Below are 16168 nucleotides of genomic sequence, written 5' to 3' on the forward strand. Positions count from 1 at the left end.
CTGTCTCCTTCTACATCCCCACCATCAGCACACCAGGGTTCCAATGTCTCCACATCCTCACTAACACTTATACTTCATTATTTTTTTTTAAAGATGAAAAATATTCTCAGGTATGTATATACCACATTAAGAAAAAAAGGTTCATCACTTGATAGACATTTGTTTCCATCTTTTGGCTATTGTGAATAATACTGCTACAAGCACTGGTGTACAAGTTTACGAGTTTCTTTATTTAAGTGAAATTTCTGGATCATAGGGTAATTCTACATTTAACTGCTTGAGAAATCTAGACTTTTCAAGGAGATCCGTGCTCTTTTAAGTTGGCCCTGGTCATCCTAGTCTTCTGATCAGATGTGGGTGGGCGGGGGGCTCCTCCCTCTTTCCAGCATCCACACGGTCCCCATGCCCTCACTTCATTGCTTTCAGGGAAGCAGTTCTCTGAGACTCTTTTACACAGAGGTGCAAGCTGCTGAGATGAAGCTGACCCGGGTGTGCAGTTGGGCTTGCCCGAGGAAGCGAGGCTTAGGTCGGTCCCCGCGTCTCCTGCGAGGGCGGTGCTGTGGGCGAGAGGGGAGGCCCCTCCGGGTTCTTTGAAATCCCACCAGCTAAGCGGGCCGTGTCCGCCCTCTCTAGCGGCCGGAGCTGACCAGGTGAGCTGGTCCACAAGTCCTGTGCCCCGGGGCGGGCACAGCGGGCGGGTGGTACTCCTTGCTGGGTTCCGCGCTGAGCCCTGCTTTGAGCGCCAGCGCCCCCGATTCTGCCCGCGGCATCGTTCCGGACCCTGAGCGCGGGGAGCGCGCGCCGCTTGGGGCCCGGCTCCCTCCGGCGTGTCCTCGCCTCCAGCTGCCTTCTCTGCGTCCCCGCCACTCTGGCCCGGGCCGGACTCCGGGGTCCGCAGCCGCGCGCCTGCCCAGAGACCCTAACGTGCCCAGCCCCGCCCTGCCTCCCGCTGCTACCTCCCCGGAGCAGGGACCCCATTACGTCCGGGAGCCCTGCGTACTCTGCCCGAGCACGCCTCTCCTAATCAGCTGGCGGTGCCCAGGGCGCCCGCGGCCACCGGGGGCGGGGACCGCCAGTGCGGGGCGGGCCCGGGCTAGGGGTGGCCCTGCCTCGGGGCCCGCGTTCCGAGGATCTGCGGCGGCGGCGGGAGCGCAACTCCAGCCGGAGTCGGGAGTGAGCCCAGAAAAGAGGAGGAAGAGAGGGGACCGGTCGGGTCCCTGCGGGCCTCTGGGAGCAGCGGTTCGTGTCCCCGGGCCCGGGGAGAGAGCCGCGACCTCGTCCGCCCGCCGGAATGCCGCAGGTACCGAGCGCGCACTCGCGGAGAGATGCTCCGAGGACCCCTCGCGGCACTGGAGGCCGCCGGGTGCAGGGGCTTCTGAGCGCAGAGGAGGCTTTTCAACAGACTTGCTTTCGCGCTCATTTCCTCGCGGGAGCCGGCCTCCCCGTTCCTCTGCCCTTGGAGTAGTCTCCGCGACTCGGTGGAAAAAGCTGGAAGCCCCAGAGGGCTTCTCAGCCGGGGCTGCAGAGAGGCTTCCAGTGATTTGCAGGGGCTGGCCAGGGTCGAGCGCTGAAGGACAGGGCCCCGGCGCACCCCGGGTGGGAACAGAATGGGGTTGCTCTTTGAGCTAAGAGCACAGGAGAAGAGATCGCAGGACAATTTCTCCCGGAGTTCTAAATCTCCCAACACCACTCCCTCCAGCCCCTACGCCCCAAGAAGTTTTTATTACTCTTTGTTTTTAAAACCTGACTTGGAGCCGTCCAGGTAGCATGCTTGGAGAGTACCCCTGGGAGGTGGGCGTGCCTCGGAGAGACATGGGGACTGCCGGGGGATGAAGACTGTCCCACCAGAATTGCAGCTGTACCTGTGTGCCCCCCGGGACTTAGCCCCCTCTGACCTGTCAGCTCTCGGTTGTGCTCACACCTGCCGGGGCAAAGGGCAGGGACTGAGAGGGACAGAACTGATGGCTCAGTTCTGATGGCACATTTCTCAGAAATGTGAGAAAAATGGGGGTGAGGAGTTGGAGGAGAGAGGCCGGTGGTGGCTGGGTCTCATTGGGGAGCAGAGAGGTCCCCCAAAGACAGGCTCTGGAGATCTCACCACTAAGGAGTATGGACAGCAAGCTTTTCCAGAATACAGGAACAGCTAGGTGTCTCCCACACCCAGGAACCTCAGGCTTTCCATGCTTTCCTGCCCTCTCCAGTGTTCCCGACATTTGCGGTTGTCTCTGGACCTCAGCTCCCTTACATCCCAGCAACCTGGTTTGATGTTTCAGGCTTTGGGCAGGAATGGGACTGCAAAGAGAAGGCAGGGGTTCCTCTTGGTTTTGGGTCCCCAGCAGGGCAACTAACCTTCCTCCCACCCGCCCCCCAATATGTGCTAAGTGGTGGAGTCATCTGGGTCAGGATTCCCCTCCCCTTCCTTGTGGCTGACTGAGGAGGCCTGCGTACTCAATAGTAATTCTTTGCAGTCCTAGGGTGTAACACCCTTCCTCTCTAGGGAGCTCCGTGCTTTACAGATGTTATTGATCTGCTGCCTGGAGGATGTTGAAACTCTTGAGTGTTAAAGCTATTTACCGCAGGACACACAACCAGTCAAGGAAGGATTTTGCTCCAGAGCCCACTTTCTAAGTCACTCAGGGATTTAGGCTGTGATTTCAACCCCGCAGCCTCTGCCTGGGGACCTGCCTTGGCAAATGCTGTGCCTGACTACTAGAGTCACAGCGGACTTGCATGTGGGAACAGGAAACCCAGGGAGAAGAGGGTAAGGGGGCTGCTAGATAGGTTCTGGGATCTTAGAGCTGTGTTCTGCCAGAGGAAGGGGACCAGCTCAGGGGAGCAGACAGGGTTGTCTCATATGCAGCTGATGGATGATAGTCAGAATAATTCCTTTGAAGCCACAGAATTGTACAATTTCACATAGACTAAGTTCAAGCTGTTAGGAGGGGGAGTAGAGTTTGGAGAAGGTCACTTTCATTCTCTTTAGCTTCCTCACACTTAGCTTTGATCCTTGAGCAAAATTGCAGTGTTTCAGATCATCAGTGGAAACGAAGTAAACTGAACCAATATCCGGTTTTCTCTACAGCAATGCAGTCTTCCCTGTATGAGTGGGTACGTGGTTTTCATTCATTTGTTTTCTCTCCCTGGTTCCTTTATTTCCACTCCATCACTCAATGTTCCTTCTGAGCAGGTGGCTAATGGGTCTGCTGGGGTTACAGGATGGTTTTAAATTTGGCCAGTTCCACTCACATGTGTAGCCAACTATTTGTATGTCTCTCAAAGGCTTAGAATGGAGCTCGGATACTGTACCCCAAGGATGCTGGCAGATATACTCTGACTCATTAAAGGAGAAGTGAGTGTAAGCAGAGAGGGGAGAAGACATCAGCTGCCCACACATCACCTCAGAGGAATTCTAAGCAGTGTTGTTTAGAGTACCACTTGGCCAGATGGAGATCACCACAGGGGTCATGGATGAGAATGCCACCAACACCTCCACCGACTTCCTTTCTGTGCTTGCCTCCCACGGGGCCCAAGCTGCTCCGTTCCCATTCAACTTCAGCTATGGTGACTATGATATGCCTTTGGATGAAGATGAGGATGTGACCAATTCCCGTACTTTCTTTGCTGCCAAGATTGTCATTGGTATGGCCCTCGTGGGCATAATGCTTGTCTGTGGCATGGGCAACTTCGTCTTCATTGCTGCTCTGGCCCGCTACAAGAAACTGCGCAACCTTACCAACCTGCTCATCGCCAACCTGGCCATCTCTGATTTCCTGGTGGCCATTGTCTGCTGCCCCTTTGAGATGGATTACTATGTGGTGCGCCAGCTGTCCTGGGAGCATGGCCATGTCATGTGCGCCTCTGTCAACTACCTGCGTACTGTCTCTCTCTATGTCTCCACCAATGCCCTGCTGGCCATCGCCATCGACAGGTGAGTAAGGGGGCATAGAGACAATAGGAAAGGGGCATTGGAATTGTCCCTTCCTTTACAGGAGCTGTGGACTGATGAGAGAGATCTTTATTTCCCGTCCGTGTGGATGCATGGGGGTGGGGGTGGAGTTCGAATGTGGGCCCATTGACTGAATAGTAAGGAGTGTCCTAGTTTTCCAGCTGTGGGCAGACAGAGATAGGAGAGCTCCCTAGAGTTGAGCGGTGGAAAGGCTTTTGATCCCTCTGCTGTGGACATGCTCTTAGACGTATCTGCTCAAGGTCTAGAGGTCCACAAGTAAGAGGAAGTGTGGAGGGACAAATTCAAGTTGCAGGCAGGTACCTCTTGAGTCAACTTGGAGAGCTGAGGGAGATTTTCTCAATCCCCCAACCCAGCACCAGTTGATTTTAAAATAAGATTGATGATTTGTTTTAAACAACATAGAAAAAAAAAAAGAAAGAAAGAAAGAAAAGAAAGCAAAAAAGGTAGCATACTTTTACATAACATACTTATACTTCTTTTTTTTGGTTGCATTAATCAGTTTGCTCCTTTCCATACATTTGCATGCAACGGTATAGAAGACCTGCTTACAGTGATGGGAAATCAAAGCAGTAAGAGCTGTCTATGCAAATCTTTCTTCTGTTGTGTTTGGTCTTCTCATTTAGGACAATCACTTGTGCTCAAGAACCAGGGTGGTTTTTGTTCCCACAGGACAATCTTTGCAAGCCCCTCTCCCCAAAGTTTACTCTCATTTACAAAGCACCTTAGTACAGTCCAGAGGGTCAGGGCCTCCGTGTACTCGGATCTGAACAGTCTGTCTCTCTCCCTGAACCCAGAGAGCCTGGAGCCCAGACACCCTCCCAGTTTCGTGGCCTCAGGGCTCTGGGGGAGTTTAGCCTGCCCCTCGCCATCAGGACATCCCAGGGCAGTGTTCCGGGGAAGAGTACAGCAGATGGAACTTGTTTTCTGAACCCAAAGGCAGAACACCCAAACATTGGATAACCTGGAAACAGGCCACTACCAGAACAGGGGCTCAAACCCTGTTCTCAAGAAGAAGCCTGGCTTTAAAAGCATTAAGGGTTGGGGTTTTGTCTCCCTTATCCTGGAAGAATGGCAGGGAGTTCACCTCTTAAGCAGCCCCGGCTCTGTCACCTGTGGAAAGAAGATGCTCAGAGTCATCATCCCTGAAGAGAGCTACGTTGGCCACAGTCCTCCACAGGAATCCTGGAGCTTCTTGGCATTTCAGCCATCCAGGAGCAGACCCTGGGTGAATCAGGAAGGGGACAGTCAAGTGGAGTATCTGCCCCTTAGCCCTTGGGCTGTCAAGGAGGGACTCCAGGAACCTTGTCTCTGGCCTTTCTGAAAACAGAGGCTGAAAGCATAGAGGGTCCTTTCCTGCAGTTTCACTCCAGGAGGACATCTTTGCAGACAGCGTGCTCTCAGCCACTAGAAGTGGGTAGGTTCATGCCTGCTTTGGGGCAGGCTCCTGATCCCTGGACAAGATCCTTTTGAGGTTGTAGGGACCCACTTGTCTGAAGGGGGTCACACTGCAGGAAGGAGTGGCTTCAAGTGTGACAGAGGCCAGGATAAGTTAAGGGGCATCGGGTTATCCTGAACACAGAGGACATGATATCTGCGTCACCCAGTCCACCTCCATCTACTGCTTTTTTTCACATTCGTACCCTACTTTTATACCAGTCTGAAATCCTGCAGGCATTTCTCTTGCAGTGCGAGTTTCTGTAATATAATTTAGATACAATAAGAAGAGAACATGCTTTGCTTCGTGGGACTGCTAGCGTTTACAGTGGGGTTGTGATTAGAGACTTGAAGCCAAACACTGGAGGAAAGCGCTGTTGCCTACACAGGCCATCCAGGGGTCTTGGCCAATGAACTTGGCTGCTCCAAGGTGTGAAGTTCCTTTACTGATGTTTGTGATCTTTGTTTCGAGGTATTTGTATGTGTTTTTACCCTCCAGTTTCAGTTTCGTGGGACAGGACCTCATTGATTTTTGTGTGGCCATGTGTGTTGTTCAGGATTTGATCAGGGGTTTTTGTGTGGCCATGTGTGTTGTTCAGGATTTGATGAGGTTCTATTTGGTTAATTTGGGGCAAATCACATGTATCTCTATATAACAAATACATTCCAGTTATAAAAATGCCTTTATTTTTGTTTAATGAAATTGGAGGAGTCGTGTTAGTGGAGGAGTCAAACCCCCACTGCTGTGGTATTAGCAGCCGGCCCCATGAGAGTTCTTAAAGATCTCTCTGCCTTGGTTTTCTTATGGGTACAATGGGAGTAATAGTAAGACCTAAGGATTGGTTGCCTTGAAAATGAAAGCAAGTAATATATGTAATTGTTTGGAACAAGGCTTAAACTGGAGAAAGCAGCCAATTAACAGTGGCTCTTATAATTCCTTAAAGTATAAATCCTTATAAATATTATAAATCCTTATAATTATAAATTATAATTATAAATCCTTATAAATTGTACATTTATAAATCCTTAAATTCCTTAAACTAACCCTTCCAGGAACAACAATGAAACAAAACCAAGTAAACTAATGAACATTTTCTATTGAAGTGATTCATTTTCATTGAAATGATTGTTTTCAAAGGAAGATAATGCAAGGTTTCTAAGAAATGCAGCTGTGAAGCTGTAGTGGAACAGAAAGAACTGCTTACGTTCTAGCTCCTGCTTCTGTGGTTGGTGCCATGGCTCTCCCAGACATCTACAGTAGCAAGGCTCCCTTGTCACAGACGCTTGCCTCCTTTCTCCAGCAAGCCTTTGCTTTACAGGACGGGTCAGTGTTCACCCTTCCCCACCTCCCCACCTACACCCTGTTCACTTCGGCTAGGGCTCCTTCGCTCAGTGTCTCTTGGCTCAGCCGGGCTGCCACTGCTCCTCTCCTCACAGCCCTTGCTAAACGCTCATTCATTCAAACAACGCATTGTTGTAGAGAAGCTACGATGTGACAGAGACCTGTCCAAGCACTGGGGATACAACAGTGCAGGAGAAAAAAACAGCTCCTCGATTTAGTGGAGCTTTTACCCAGAGATAACAATCAGGCAAATAAACAGAGGTAATTTCAGAAATGTTCTGAACAAAAAAGACAGACATTGAAAGTGACGGAGGGTGGTTGCTGCTCCAGGTACCTCGTCAGGAAAATGTCCCTGAGGAGAAGGCATTTGAAGGGAACTTTGAAAAAAAAAATAAAATAAAATAAATAAAGCCAGCCTTGGGAAGATTGGGAAAACTCATTCCACACAAAGGACATTATCAGTGCAAAGGTCCCAAGACAGGAACGAACATGAAGGGTTCTAAGAACAGAGAAAAGGCTCCTGTGGCCTGAGGGAAGAAAGCCAGGCTGCAGCTAAATTAATCTTCCCTCTCCTACACATCTCCCCTCTCTTACTCAAAAGACCTTTAGGAACTCCATTGTCTACAAAATATAGCTCAAATCCCTTCGCCTTTTATTATGATTATTGAGTCCCAGAGGGCTTCTAAGTCTCAGGCTAGGTAAACACATGGATGTCCTGTTTTCTAAAAGAGGTTGCAATCTTTTTGAGAATTGGCATGATGGCTTTTTACATCTCTATTCATTCAGTTGCTGAGAGGGAAGTTTTACCAAAGTCCTAGGTGCTCAGAATTCACTGTCAGCAAAAAGTTACAAAAGAAGTAAGACCGAGTTCTGGAGGAGCTTACTGTCAGGGGGAGGGGTGGGGCCAGGTGAACTAACACTTAGTAAAAGTAAAGGATAAATTCTAAATGCAGTTTACGGAAGGGTGACATCATTGTGTATTAGAGTAGTCAAACGGGGGGGGGGGGAGGAGGAGGAGGACTTTTAAATGGCCTTCAACAAATGAGTCAGTAAAGGACAAGAGAGGTTTTCCACGAGGGTAGTGCATTTTTTGCAAAAGACGAGGTGGGGGGGGCACCTGGGTGGCTCAGTGGGTTAAGCCGCTGCCTTCGGCTCAGGTCATGATCTCAGGGTCCTGGGATCGAGTCCCACATCGGGCTCTCTGCTCGGCGGGGAGCCTGCTTCCCCCTCTCTCTCTCTCTCTCTCTCTCTCTCTCTGCCAACCTCTCTACCTACCTGTAATCTCTCTCTGTCAAATAAATAAATAAATAAAATCTTTAAAAAAAAAAAAAAGACGAGGTGGGGATGCTTGAGGTATGAGGTCCCTTGGGGAGGTCTGTGGGATCCTGGGGGGCAAGGAACAGAAGCAAAGTTGAGATCAGAAAGGATAGGTTCATATTCCAGAAGACCGAGGTATAGGTAGTCAGACCTGATGGAGCAGGAAGTTGAAAAAGATCATCAGAGGAATCTGTCCTCCAAGTTCTGGGTTCCCTATTGGGTATGAAAACACCTGCACTGGCCTTGATGTGTAATCCATAGATCCCAGAGCATGTGGGGCACTGGGGAATTCTCTCTTCTTTACCCAGAATCCCGGGGGAAATGGCCAGCCAGCCTGCCCACTGACCTCCCTTCTCTTCTGTCTGCATGGGGCCAGCTAAGGCTTGAGTACCTATCCTAGGTCTCAGGATGCACAGATGCTCCCCAGTGAGCTCACTGATGGGGCTGACTGGCCCAAAGAGCAGGTTCTGAATTCCCTGATGATCTCCGGAATGGCCTAGAAGCTGCTGCGACCACCATTTCCATGGTTTGATCTGGGGGACGGGGTCCTGGGTGGGGATAGAGGGAGCCCAAATACTCTTTGCTTAATCACTCAGCCTACATCATCAACAATCCCTGCCTGGATGTTTCTTTGTCCAGCAGCCTTCATTCTTTGTTCTCTGTGAAAGGTTGGTTCTCAGCGAATCTGGACCTGAGCCATTATATTGGTAGACACATAGGTCAAGCCAAGGGGATATTCATAAGAAGAGAAAAGTAGCTGCCGGTTGCCCAACTCCTTGGCACATCAATAGCTAAAAACCAACTGTGTTGGAGAGAAAAGAGAAAAAAAAGGTGCTAAGATTCTGCTAGGATGCTAGGAGGGTAGGAAGAAGGAGTATGGCTTGCTCCAGTGGGAAAGGGAGGGGACAAGTGGCTTATTGGAGACCCAGATGGACTTGGAGCAAGATATGAATGGGTCTGCATCATGGTTCTGTCGCCGTCTAGCTGTGTGGTCTTTGGCAGGTATTTAACTTCACCGAATCTCAGTTTGCTCATCGGTGAAATGGTCATCTTGGTTCTCTTACCTATTCAATAGACTTGGGGATACGTAATAAGAAAGTGGACTTAAGAATGCTCTGTAATGGGGCGCCTGGGTGACTCAGTGGGTTAAGCCTCTGCCTTCGGATCAGGTCATGGTCTCAGGGTCCTGGAATCGAGTCCTTCATCGGGCTCTCTACTCAGCAGGGAGCCTGCTTCCCCCTTTCTCTGCCTGCCTCTCTGCCTACTTGTGATCTCTTTCTCTGTCAAATAAATAAATAAATAAATAAATAAAATCTTAAAAGAAGAAGAAGAAGAAGAATGCTCTGTAAATTGTAAGCTGCTTTACAAACACAAGCAAGTGTTACTGTGCTAGAGTTCTGGAATTCTGATCCCAGCAGAGCCAAAGCCGCTGGCAATCCGTGAAACAGTTTAATGATTTTCCTTTTGGTAAATAGATTTGGAGGGCCTCTTGCACAGCCCATGCTAACCCTGGGGATGGAGTCGGGGTGAATGCCCAGAGAGCCAGGATGGGATGAACATCTGATGGGGAGTCACAGGTTACCCTGAAGATTAATTTTGACATGAAGATAAATAGATCCAATAAAATAGAAGTTAGCAGAGAACCTGAAAACAAACTATTTGCCAATAAAAGGTTAAAAAAATTGCTACATATACAGAATAGCTCAGAAAAAAATACATTTTATGTTGCCGACCATTTCTTGTAAATTTGAAGCTTATGGTTGTTTATGCGCAGTTGAAGCTTATGGTCTGAGGACCCTGATGGGGTCCCGCAGGACCAGCCAAAAGGGTTCCTGGCTGCACGCAGGGCAGAAAGCAAACATGAGCCAGCACGAAGGGAGAGCCGTTTATTGAAGGTTTAGGGAGAGTGCAGGGACAGACAGAGTGGGAGACTCAGAAAGGAAAGGAGGGAATCTCTCTTTTGTTTGAGGTCTGGAGTTTTTTTAGTGGGAACTGTGGTCTAGTATATGTGTCCTCTCAGGCATCCAGGAACTGGTTAGAACAAAGACCAGGGCCCAGGGGTTCTACAATATGCATCTGATGGCTTCATCGGGTCATTCTCACCGGTCCTTCCTTAGGAGATACCTATTCTAAAAAAATCATTGACTTCTTATCCCTTCCAAGGAGGATATATACTTTTTGAGTTGTGAGGCATGTGTAAAATGGGGGTGTGGTTCCTAGCAAGAATAGAAGCAGGAAAAGGAGCAAAAAGGCAGATTTTTATGGAATCCTAGAGTTTCCCTCTCTCACAGTGTCTAACTGGAGCTTCGCAGTATCTCTGTGAGGTTGGCGAGGCAGGTGATATTACCATGTTACAGAGGAGCAAACTGAGCCCACTAAGGGCTAAGAAAAATGCCTCAAATTCATATAACAAATTTGTGGCCAAGCTGGAATTAGATTCTTGGTCTTCAGACTCCTCTTCTGCTCATTCATTGAAAAAAACACTCTGATCTTGAAATACCATAAAGACTTAGGATGTTGCCATTGAGAGAGGAAGGAATAGAATTATCTAGTGAAAATTCATATAGTAAACAAGTATGGAAATATTCTTCGACAGAATAATCAACAGAACATGGGGCAGATAAAGAGGGAGAGAGTGAGTGAGAGCAAAGGTGCCAAACTCTTAGACTTTGTTATGAGTCTGAGTGAGTTTCATGCACTCATTAGAGTGGGAGCTCTGCAGGCTTTATGAAGGGCCGTATGTGTGCGTTGACAGGAGCGTTGCCAATACCCTATAGATATTCCCATTCCACCCTTCAGCGCTCGGAAGACTGGCAAGAGTGACAGGGACTGTTGCCCGTGGCCAAGCACGTCGAACTGCCAGTTGGGTGTACAGAGGGTGGACCCAACCCATCCAACTGCATCTGTCATCTCTGGAAGAGAGCGGGAATCTCACTCCAGCAAACTCTCCAAATGACACTCAGTGGGGTTGGCTGCCTGTGTTTGGGGGAAGAGGGACACAAACAGCAGGAACATAATCAGGAAAAAAAAAACCATAGGAATGAACTTCTTCTTCCAATCAAAATCCCAAGAACGATGACCTCAAAGAGATTTGTTTCAAAGGAAATAGACTCTGTCTGGCTTTCCTTCAGGCTTCTCTCACATTTGCTCTTGGATCTACCTGGAATAAGCCAGGACACATGAGAATGTGTTTATTTCCAAAGTTGTTTAGCCATTCCCTCCCACTTCACTCTCCATCTTTCTCGTTCTTCAACTTCTACTCCCTGCCAGACACAGAAAGTCTTCCAGGAAACCAGAGCTCTCTGGGAAGGAGGCTTTCATACCACACAAATGACTCACATCCCCCAGAAAGTGCTCTTTCTCCCTTCCTGGACCACTATGGCAACAGCAGTGTGGTTTTTTGCAAAAGGGCAAAAGCAATATCTTTTACTGTCTGGTGCTTTGTGGTTTAAAAAAAAAATTCAATGTATATTCTTGATTGATTTTTCACATCAGCCATGAGATAGGGCTAAATGTTTTCTATCAAGGGTCCTCTGGTATATGACCTTGAGAGAGTCACTCATCTGTCTCCAGGTTCCGTTTTTTACACCTGGAAAATAAGGAACATGGTCACATGCTCTTCCTTCACCTTTGCAAACAGAGCAGTATTTTTAAAAATGTGGAATAAAGACCAAACATTGTCCACTGCTTCCACTGGAAAGGGCGAGTTCTCCTGACAACTCTTTGTAATTATCAGGCCCTTTTACCTCTAAACAGTGGGGTAATTAGGATGGAATGGCCCTGGAAACAGGAAGGACCTGGGAATAGTGCCAGACCAGAAACCAACGGAAGGCTTTACTACTACATTTAATAACAGTTACCCTTTATTGCAGATATATCATATTTAAAACTGTGCCAAAAAAATTGCATATACTTTGGCACAAACAAGCAACCTTAATTTTGTAGGTAAGAAAACTGAGATTCGGAGAGATGAAACAAAACCTGCCTGAGCTTGCAATAGCCAGTAAGGGGCGGAACTGTGGTTTGCACTTCAGCCTGCTTCTCTTGAGAGCCCACACAGCTGTTTATCCTGCACAAGTGCACCTTCTGTTGTTGCCGAAACAGTACCATCACCCAGAAATTCCCGCTGGCAGTGGTTGACCCTATTTCTGTTCTTGGTCTAGATATCTGGCCATCGTCCACCCGCTGAGACCCAGGATGAAGTATCAAACAGCCACTGGCTTGATTGCCTTGGTGTGGATGGTGTCCATCCTCATCGCCATCCCTTCTGCCTACTTCACCACCGAAACGGTCCTCATCATCGTCAAGAGCCAAGAGAAGATCTTCTGTGGCCAGATCTGGCCGGTGGACCAGCAGATCTACTACAAGTCCTACTTCCTCTTCATCTTTGGCGTTGAGTTCGTGGGCCCCGTGGTCACCATGACCCTGTGCTATGCCAGGATCTCCCGCGAGCTGTGGTTCAAGGCGGTGCCGGGCTTCCAGACGGAGCAGATCCGAAAGCGCCTGCGCTGCCGCCGGAAGACCGTGCTCATGCTCATGGGCGTCCTCAGCGCCTACGTGCTGTGCTGGGCGCCCTTCTATGGCTTCACCATCGTGCGTGACTTCTTCCCCGCCGTGTTTGTCAAGGAGAAGCACTACCTCACCGCTTTCTATGTCGTCGAGTGCATCGCCATGAGCAACAGCATGATCAACACTCTGTGCTTCGTGACCGTCAAGAACAACACCCTCAAGTACTTCAAGAAGATCATGCTGCTCCATTGGAAGTCTTCCTACAATGGGAGTAAGTCCAGCGCAGACCTTGATCTTAAAACCACAGGGGTACCGGCCACCGAGGAGGTGGACTGCATCAGACTGAAATAACCTGATGGACCTTTCAAAGTTTAAACAAAGACCTTTGTGACACCGACCGGTGTCCTGGGATACAAACCATCAACCAAGAACACTTGGTTTGAGTGCATGGACGAGGGTGCGAACACCGTGCTCAAGGAACTCAGCATTTCTAAACCTGATGTAACTAGATACCAGCACCAGTGGCCAACACTCACTGAAAGCCTCGTCTGTGCAGAGTAGGCACTGGTGAAACTTATGTATGTTGACAACATTTAATTGGCAAAAAGAAATAAGGATTAAGCCAAGAAAAATATTGGGGCATAGAGAGCCTGAAATGAGAGGCTCTCCGGAGGGGAACCCAAGTAGGCATCTAGGACTGTGGTACATGTGGTACATGTGGTACATGTGGTACATGTGGTACATGTGTTTGTAGGATGGTCTATCTAACCATCTCAGCTACTCATCAGGTACTGATGTAGCCCATCTCTAGGATTGTCCTTAGACTTGAGTTCACTCCTAATGTTTGTGGAGTTGGAGCAAGAATACAAAACAGGCTCCTACTTCTTTATTCTCATCCCTTTACTCTCATCTCTGTTCCTGACTTTCACTGGAAGGAACCTTACATGCATGCACATGGACACCACAATATGCATGGGCAAGTTCTGTCCAAACACTCTTCCCCAGCACTGATCCATGGCTACCCCTTGGGCTTATGGCTGTGCCCCTACATAGTGAGACTCATTAACAGGAGAAGCCACACAGACCCTAGAAGCCATTTGGTCAAGGTATTAAGGGGTTCTGGGTATCTTGACTTGTCCCAGGGAAGGCTTAGGCTCAGGATAAATATGTTCTCTTGGCTCCATGGACTTCTCATCCCATGGGGAGAAGTGCAAATGGCAGACCTCTGAAAGCCTGCACAGCTCAGGTCAGGAGCTCAGATTTTCTGGGTCAAAAGATGATACTGCTTCTACCTCTCAGTTATACTGGCTTGGACCCTTTAGGCTTCTTCTTAAGTCCTCCTTTTTCTTCTCTTGTATCCATGCTTGTGAAACATAGAATCTCTGAAAGTAGACACAACAACTCATGTATATGGCTGTCCACCATTTTCCATTTCCACCAGCATTCACCCTCATTGTCACGATTTGAGAGCAAGATGTGTTTGTCATGAGTGCCCAAAGTCCATCACAGTTATTAATCCTTTGGATTAAGACTTATTTTTCTTTTAAAATGGATATACCCTTGGGACAGATTACCTGCCATATTTCTACTCCTCATTGTAAATGAAGCTTTGTGATCTAGTGGCAGATGGTGAAGGTTGGTGGTACGGCCCTGGGCACCCAAGAAAGATGGGGACGTACAAATGGGTGGTTGGTGCCTGATGAGATTCAGTGACTCCACAGACTTATGGAGGGCTCATCCTACTTTCTAACGCACCTTCATTGTTCGGAGTTTCAAATTTTGGAATTTGAACTCATGGAACCAGAAGATCTGATCCAGCCTCAGCTCTGTCCCCTGTGTGACCCTTGGTAAAGCTTCTCAAGGGGACAAAGATAATACCTGTGATAGCTCCTGATAAGAGGGTTGTGAAGAATCAATGAGATAATATGTGGGTAAACTCTTCAGCCACATGAGTCATCAAAGGAATGGACGAATAACTATGTGTAACATGCCTGACAAGGAAAAACTTGTCACCTTGGCTTATGTATCTAGAAATTTTACCATCTCCCACTTTTTATTAATCATTGCGTGAATTAGTCCTTTACCTCTTTTAGCCATGTTATATGTGTTACGTTCTTAACACATGCTGGTACAACAAGGCAGTGAAATTTGGTGGTAAAAGTGTAACAGGAAGTGGTAGAGTGTCTCCAGTCAGAAGATGAGCTCAGGGTTTTAGGAATTTCAGAATCAGACTATCTTTGAAATCATGGAAGTGTTGGCCATGTTCCTGTGCCTTTTCCCAACCAGCATGAATCTGGACAATGTGATACTGTATCTCAATCTTTTTTTACTGTCATGAGTATGTGTACCTAAAGAGTAGATGTGTTCTTTTCCTCTCAAATAATTCTAGAATAACACATTTCTAAGGCTATTTAATTGACACTCGTATGGCGTTTCCTCCCCAAATATAGTCAACTCTTGATTTTTGGCAGCCAAGTTTATTTTTTTAACAGTTACTTTATTTCCCTGGAAGACCCATTCAGAAACTCATTTATTTCTTCCTATTAACCATCCAGCAGACTTATTCTACAGTGTAATGGGAATACTCTCAGAGAATAAAAACGGATTAAACTATTAGCCCAAATCCAACATACCTTGGAAGGTAATTCTTATTTCTTATAAAATTACATGTTACATTCTAAAATTGGGAAAGTTAGCTTTGAACCAAAAAATAATAACAGGACATAATTATTTGTTGTTCTGTTCACCTTTTCCATTAGAAATTCTAAGCAAGAATCGATGGTTAAATAGGAGATTTTTATGTGACAACCAAACTTCTTTTTGCTTTTCAGCCTAGAACGTATCAACTTTTCACTTGCTGAGCCATCTGTAATATTTTTAGATGTTGTGTCTGCTTGTGAATTTACAGTGAATGAAAGTGTTGTGTTGTGATCAAACAAAATAAAAAAAAGGTACATATATAATCACGGACCATAGTGTGCCTGTAATTTTCACCCCTCTTTCCCACCCCCTTCTCAGTTACGGTGTGGTGCTGCTTTCAGTGAGCACTGAATAGAGGCTGATTCCATGATCACAGCAATTGTGAGAACAGTACTAACTCATACCCCTTTTGCCTTTAAACCTTTCTTCTCTGTCCTATGAAATCCTGAGATTTCACTGATTTAGGTCTTCTTCCTATAAGTCTGCTCTGGTAAAACCATTAATGCTTTTTAGCATCTGAATGCCAAGACTTGAAATCTGAGGACCTGTTTATGCCTGTTACATAAGCTAAGGCTAACTCTTTGAATAGGCTTAATGTCTGTGCATGGGAGAAACTGACCAGGAGATGAACCTAAGATTCTACACCAGGTTCAGATGAGTGGCTGACTCACTGAACTGAGTAGTAGCCTGCCCAGCTGATGTTCTTTCCAAAAACTGGAGGTGAGCCCGACAAGGTGACACTGGTGATTATGTGTTCTGTTGCTGTTCTCTAGGTACTTTCAATATGCAAAGAGATGTGCATGTTATCATAAACAGAAGGATAAAGATGTGATTTTACAAAATCAAACCATTTCCTTAACCAAAGCAGAAGAGAAGGGCAGATTTACAACAAATCTTCT

The 16168-nt window shown here is 47.5% G+C and overlaps 1 protein-coding gene across 2 annotated transcripts; it reads left to right on the forward strand.

The window, feature by feature from the left end:
- Window positions 1-491: 491 nt before the first annotated feature.
- On the forward strand, window positions 492-15514 carry PROKR1 (prokineticin receptor 1). 2 transcript variants are annotated; one of them, XM_059187857.1, is made up of 3 exons: window positions 492-650; window positions 3280-3928; window positions 12224-15514. In XM_059187857.1, the coding sequence occupies exons 2-3, from the start codon at window positions 3444-3446 to the stop codon at window positions 12918-12920; spliced, it is 1182 nt and encodes a 393-aa protein (XP_059043840.1). In that variant the 5' UTR covers window positions 492-650; window positions 3280-3443; the 3' UTR covers window positions 12921-15514. The 2 variants fall into 2 exon arrangements, with proteins under 2 accessions (XP_059043840.1, XP_059043839.1); XM_059187856.1 differs by lacking the exon at window positions 492-650 and adding an exon at window positions 669-1300.
- Window positions 15515-16168: the final 654 nt, after the last annotated feature.

The sequence above is a fragment of the Mustela lutreola genome, chromosome 9 (assembly GCF_030435805.1).
Source record: "Mustela lutreola isolate mMusLut2 chromosome 9, mMusLut2.pri, whole genome shotgun sequence".
NCBI classification, from domain to species: domain Eukaryota; kingdom Metazoa; phylum Chordata; class Mammalia; order Carnivora; family Mustelidae; genus Mustela; species Mustela lutreola.